At 34.2% G+C, this 7113-nt stretch overlaps 1 protein-coding gene across 1 annotated transcript in view; it reads left to right on the top strand.

Annotated features, from left to right (window-relative positions):
* The window catches only part of LOC117124317, a 15685-nt gene that overhangs the window by 745 nt on the left and 7827 nt on the right, over positions 1-7113 (top strand). The window contains exons 2-3 of the mRNA XM_033270505.1: positions 4642-4785; positions 6133-6309. Of these exons, the coding sequence (XP_033126396.1) occupies positions 4642-4785; positions 6133-6309 (321 nt within the window). The remainder of the gene's footprint in view (positions 1-4641; positions 4786-6132; positions 6310-7113) is intronic.

The raw sequence follows: 7113 nt of genomic DNA, 5'->3' as shown, positions 1-7113 counted from the left end.
CGACCGGGGTGGGGGAGATTCCCCCGACGAGGGGTCAGATTTCCCTGACGACAGCAAAGTGGGTGTGGTCGAGCTTCGATTAAAAGGTTTTGAAAGTGGTTCAGGGGGCTTGCCAATCATTTCGACAATATACAGGTAGGGGCGAAAATCACAGGACTCTTAATCCAAAAAAAAACCCCGTTGAGATTGGTTTTAGTTGGAAAAAGAATTCAACCAAGTTTGATGCTATCATTATAGACAACAATCTCATTGAGAATGTTGACATAATAAAACTCCTGGTTCAACAATCAGTACAATTTTATCATGGCAAGCCCATGTTGATATTACAATGTCTAAGGCTAACTCCAGACTATAATTTCTTAAACAGTTGCGAAAATGTGGCCTCAATCAGAGTGCCCTTGTTTATTTTTATATTAGTATTATTCGACCAGTTCTAGAATATGCTGCTCCAGTGTCTGGTACAGGGCTTACTAATTGTCATCAATCCAATTTGAGCTTGAACAAATCCAGCGCAGAGCGCTTCGAAACATTGACCCTGATACAAGCTATGATAGAGCACTGTCCCTCGTTGATATCCCAAAGTTGGCAGACCTGCGCACCCGACATGCAAACAATACTTCCAGAAAATAAAAGACCAATCACACAGACTTCACTCACTTTTACCAACTGCCCCAACCCATAAATACAACCTCAGGTCCACACAACAATTCCATCTCCCTAAAGTTCGGACAGAACGGTGCAAAAGTTTTATTATTAATGCTGGTCTTTTCAGAAAATGGTAGGTTGTCTCTGCATAGTCGGATGAACTGCTCCAACAATGGCCGAAACGGTTCACTCTTTTTTTGCACTCTCTTAATTTTCACAAAAACTAGTATAATAATAATGATAATAATAATAATGATAATAATAATAATGATAATAATAATAATAATAATAATAATAATAATAATAATAATAATAATAATAATAATAATAATAATGAACTCATAGTATTGTTATAATTATTATTACTTTGATAATAATTATAACTAATAAGTATGATAATATTCTCTGTTTTGCTCTTTTGTGTTATTTTGTTTACCGTCTCCGTTTTGATATTTTTAACTTTTAAGGCAATTTTTAAATTTCTTATGTATGTGCAATTCAACTGTTTTTAGTAGCGAATAAAGTATATTGTATTGCATTGTATTGTAGCACGCAAGATGTTTATCTTTAGCCCACTTTATCGGGTACAAGCATCAAAGCTATAGAAAGCATTGAAATAGCATAGAAAGCATAGAATATTTATTTATACATAGAATTGAAATAGTTATATACCAGCATGAAATAGCTGCTAGCATAAACTAGCTATAGAAATTACAAAATATCTATATAAAGCATGTTGTAAGCCCATTTATCAGGTACAAGCATAAGGCTATATAACACGACATGCCTATCTTTCTTCGTTTTTTCCTATCCTTTGTCGAACATAAGTCACATGAATTCGCTTTCAATAGGAAAAGAAGCATTGCTAGAAAGATAGACCATCCTCATAATTATATTAAATTTTTATTTATTATTTTTTTCCGTTTATTTTAAAGGAATTGCCGCAAACATTATTAAGTAGCTAATTCCTAAAATTGAAAAGATAAAGTAATAGAAGAGAACGTAATTCGTTGAAACTTTCTAATGGTAAATAATGCCAATTTCAGTTCAAGTTAATTTTCAAGCATGTCCAATAACTCATAATTTGATTTTGATTTTCTCGAAAATTATTGTTTAAACTAATTAAGCTCTTCATTTGAAAATAAATATGAGTGCTATATAAATCTGTATTATAATTAGTAGTACTATTGTTTTTGTTATTATTAATATTATTATTAATATTACTATTTATTAGTAAAACTATATCTAACAACAAAACAGCCATGTATGGATTATGGTGTTTCAGTTTGGGGAAATAACAATAATAATAAACAGTGTCCATCGAATGCAAGAAGGCACCACGTAGTTACCAATAACTTTGATTCTCACACAATACATGGCGAAGATATAATTAATAACCTGTCATGGAACATATTAGAAAAAAGACAAGATTATGCTATTGCATGTTTAATGTATAAATGCTTTCACTGCAGCACCTTCACGACAAAATACGAAATTGAAATGGTATTCCGACACGGATATAGCACCAGAAACCCAGACTCACTCAATTATAATACTACCTAAAAGAAATGTAAAAACAATGAAAACTTAAACTCAGATAATTATGTTGGCGTGCATGTATGGAATGAGTTGCGTCGCGAATTGAAAGACTTGGATAACCTTCGTAATTTCAAATTATTTTGTAAAAAACTATTTCATAGAAAAAAAAATCATTATTTTGAAATTAATTTAGTATATTGCATTTTAATTTAAAGTTGTATTGTACATAGGCCTATCACATATGAACGACCATGTTTGTATTATTATATAATACAAACATGGTCGTTCATATGTGATAGGCCTATGTAATCATGTATAGGGGCCTATATATCATGATTTATATATTATATGTATGCATTTTTATAGTGCGTATGACGGTGGACGTGTTTGTGTAAATGTTTTTTTCTTACTGAGTGCGATGTATTATACGTATATATATTTCTGTAATGATGAGTACATCGTACATGCATGTATTACGTGCGTGTGCATGCTCATACATACATGTATTGTGCGAGTGTTATATTCAGTGTAGGCCTATACATTTAGGCTATGTTCTCACACGGCAGCTAACGGTTAGTAGGATCCGGATCCTGCTAACCGCTGCCGTGCGTCCATACGAGAAGATCCCGATCCCGATACCAAGAATATGATGATCGAATAACTGGCCAATAAGAAACTGGAAATTGTAAACGCGTACGTGTGATTAGTTGATGATAGAAAACGCGCTCAACGTGCTAACCGATAGCGCTTGCTAACCGTTGGCGGTATCCGCATACCGCTAACGGTTAGCGCTAACCGATCGGGCGTTCTCACGCAGGTGCTAACGGTTAGCGCTAACGGTTAGCTCCCGATCCGGATACTAGGGCTCTCGTGAAAACCACGCCTTACTGAATATGTTGGCATGAGTGCGGTATGGTTCATGTCCATGTGTATATTTGTGTGCTCTGATATTCTTAATTATTTTTGGCATCCATTTTTGTTTCATCTTGTAAATTTTATATATTTTTTTTCATCATTCCGATTTTATCACCGCTACGTTTTGATGTTTCCAATTTTTTGGTATAAATTAAAATGTTGAACTTTTTATCTAGCGCGCGATTGTAAAATAATGGCCCCGCGTTTTTACCATCTCATAATCACTGCTTTATTCGAATTTAATATTTATCGAAGCGTGATGTATAATGTTGTTTTATCTCCTTAGTGTAAGTTTGAACAGGACCATATGGAAAACAGACTATAACAACCACCTGATATGTTTTTAATCCTGTATAAATATGTTTGAAATGAAATAGATAAAAATAAAATAAATATTATCATTGTTACTATATTATTGTCATTGTTGCGTTCGATTGCTAGCTGCTGCTGTTGTTATTGCACTTGCTATTGTTTTTGCTACTGTTTTTGTTATTTATACTCAGTGTTGATGTAATTGTGAGTATGATTATATATATCATTACACTAACACACATACACCCCCACACACACACTGTATACGGCATGGATTCAATACACAAACCTTAAATAAAATATGTGAGAGAGCCATTAAGAATACAGTATAACCTAGTATGCTAAATTGCAATTAACGCATGTACTAGACCCATTGGCCCATCAATAATACATTATTGGATTCTCAAAAGCAAGCACGATACTGAAGGAATTGCATTGTACGGCCAAACCCTCATTCCTTGCTATTGTTATAAAGCGAGTGTAACCTGTAGTACACCATTGTTTGCGTGGGACGTTCATTATGATTCTTTATAACTTGTTATCATTCATCATGGTCATAGGTCGATTACTAATACGGTTACAAGGTATATTGCAAAACTATAGAGCTCGCTAAAAAAAAAATATAATAGGCCTATATATCGATAATTTCCACTTCAAAATTAATGCATAATGTTGTCTTCATGATTTTACCTTTTCTGTCTTCAGTACCGTGTCCAAAATATATTTCTACTAAATTTTATCTTGATGGTTTGCTAGCTATTTTACATTGAAGTTCAGAAAATTATCTTTTGGATTAAAAGTTGCACACAGGTTAGACCTGACCTATCATTTTTGCAGTTGTTTTCCTTATTGAATTGCTAGCATTCAAAAAATGGTACGGTACCGGTACTGTACCTAGGCCATGGTAGGCCTAATGAGTCATTGGAGTGGAGTTGAATAGCTTAGTGGTTAAGATGCTTGCCTTCTAATCTTAGGGTCCTGAGCTCAATTTCTGTGACAACAGGACTTTTTCCACGTATAAAAACTACTCCACTCCCTAATTCTCATAAGAGACTTAGCTGATAAGAAGAGAATCACGTTATTTCATTTAAGCGGGTCCCTGAATATCAGCCGACTTTCTAGGATCCACTATAAATCTGGTTAAAAATCAGTTTGAGTGTTCAAAATAGCTACAGGGATATTCATATACACCAGTCATTGCAATTTTTACTCACTTTTTTTCTACCTTAGTTTATGGCCAATGGAATACATCTATTCAGCTGCAAGGCGGTTTATTCTGGGGCTACATACAAGTTCTGCAAGACAATCAATTGAAGTATATATGTAATGATTACTGGGATATTGAAGACGGACGTGTCGCTTGCAGACAATTAGGTTAGCATACCAATATAATCTCAGGTTATGTTTTTGTATTTAAAAAAATTAAAGCATTAAGTTACTAAATATATAGCAGTATAATATGTTTTATTGCAAAACAACGAGCAACCTTCATAATGAAGCATTAATTATTACTGTATAACAGACATGAAGGAACAGAGTACTGTATATTGTTATTGAAAAAACCCTGATAAATATTTTAAAATGATATTGCCATTTAAATATGTAGGATTTTGCAGTTTTCCACCATTACTATAATATGATATAGTTAGCAATTTACAATAAGCTATTAATAGAATAATAATAATAATTATTATTGTTGCCCCCCGATTGTACCTAAATGATCTGATAAGTATCAGTTTCGGTGACAAATAGTAGTCCACGAGTGGAGTTTAATAGCTTATGGTTAAGATGCTTGCCTTCCAATCCCAGGGTCCTGGGTTCAACTCCTGTCAGTATTGCAGGATTTTTGCTCACGACCAAAACAACTCCACTCCCTAAATCTCACATTGAGATTTAGTTTGTGTAAATCATCGTGTGTGTATGTTTGTCTTGTGAAAGGGATTGGCACCTACAAGTGGGACAGTGATATAGTCGCTATTGACAATCCTTGGCACATGTATTGTGTGCCTAAATAAATAAATAAATAAAATAAAATAAATAAATGATGACGTCACCAAACCTGATTGTAGGATTCTGATCAGACGATTGATGACAAGTGCTGACACCAGTATACAAGTGTATCAGCATTTTATTTCTCACCGAACTGATCATTTAGGTAAAATCGGTTGATTGTTATTAATATTATTTATATTATTATCGTCTGCATCTTCATCGCCATCATCTATAATAATAGTAATACTACTACTACTGCTGCTGCTGCTGCTGCTACTGCTGCTGCTACTACTACTACTACTACTACTACTACTACTACTACTACTACTACTACTACTACTACTACTACTACTACTACTACTACTACTACTACTACTACTACTACTAATAATAATAATAATAATATGTAGATTTTGCAGTTTTTCACCATTACCATAATATGATATAGTTATTTGGAATAAACTATTACTATAATAATAATAATAATAATAATAATAATAATAATAATAATAAATATTATTATTATTATTGTTGTTGTTGTTGCTGTTATTGTTGCCACCCGATTGTACCTAATGATTTGTGAGTATCAGTAATCGGTGACAAATAGTAGTCAATAATAATAATATATAATAATAGTTGAAAAAACTTGTTGCCCATGACTCATGAATTAACTCCAGCTGATTAAAAATGAATGAATTAATTAATTAATTAATTGATTCCCTGGTGTAGGTCTAGGTAATGTTTTTACGGTAGAAGGCGAAGAGTACTCTACCAAAAACACTATACAAGACGTGTTCTTGTGTAATGGGAATGAAGCAACATTAATGGAATGCCCACGAACGTCAAGTTTAAGCTCCTCTGCGGATAGCTCATGCACTGCGGCCTATGTATCATGTGGTGTATCCGGTAAGTATATGTAACTTCCTATGCAGTAGCAGGGGCGGATCCAAGATTTGAAAAAGGGGGATTCGAAATGTTTCCAAAACCCAAAACGATGGGGGGCCGGGAAAATTTGGATACCTGGATGGCCGGAAATGAGCTTTCCCGACTTCTGAGGAGTCTTTTAATGACCTTTAAGTTCTTCACAATTCAAGGTTCCCCCTCTTGAAAAGGGTCAGGTAATTTAATCCCATTCTTTAGGCCTATACATAGAGAAAAAAAATAAAAGACATAGGCAATATATTATTATATTCCAACCATATAATAATATAATAATTTAAAAAAAAAAAGTGTGGGGGGGGGGTGGTTTAATAAGGTCCAATATGCGAGCCAAGCGAGCATCTAGGCCGGGGACCAGGGGGCCGGTTATGCTTAACTACAACTTAACTACAATATGGTAAGAATTATCCCCCGCCGGACACCAACCCGGTATTTCTGAGTCAAGGTTTCGGGGCCGGGATTACCAGGTAGGACAAATACTGTATAATTACTTAAATAGATAAAAATGGTAGAAACTATCCCCCGCCGGACACCATCCCGGTATTTCTGAGTCAAGGTTTCGGGGCTGTCACAACTTTTATCTTAACTACAAACCTAACTAATCAATGGTAAAAACTATCCCCCGCCGGACACCATCCCGGTATTTCTGAGTCCAAGTTTCGGGGCCGGGAATAAATGTTAAAAGTATAGACCAAGAAAATAGGAAATGAATTGTGAAATCAGAAAAAGTGTTTCTTATAAGTAATTTTGAATAAATTAAGAGATTGACAT

The sequence above is a fragment of the Anneissia japonica genome, unplaced genomic scaffold, assembly GCF_011630105.1.
Source record: "Anneissia japonica isolate Jap-2015-1 unplaced genomic scaffold, ASM1163010v1 scaffold750_len1593409_cov174, whole genome shotgun sequence".
NCBI lineage: Eukaryota > Metazoa > Echinodermata > Crinoidea > Comatulida > Comatulidae > Anneissia > Anneissia japonica.
This window is presented reverse-complemented; position numbering and strand designations above follow the sequence as displayed.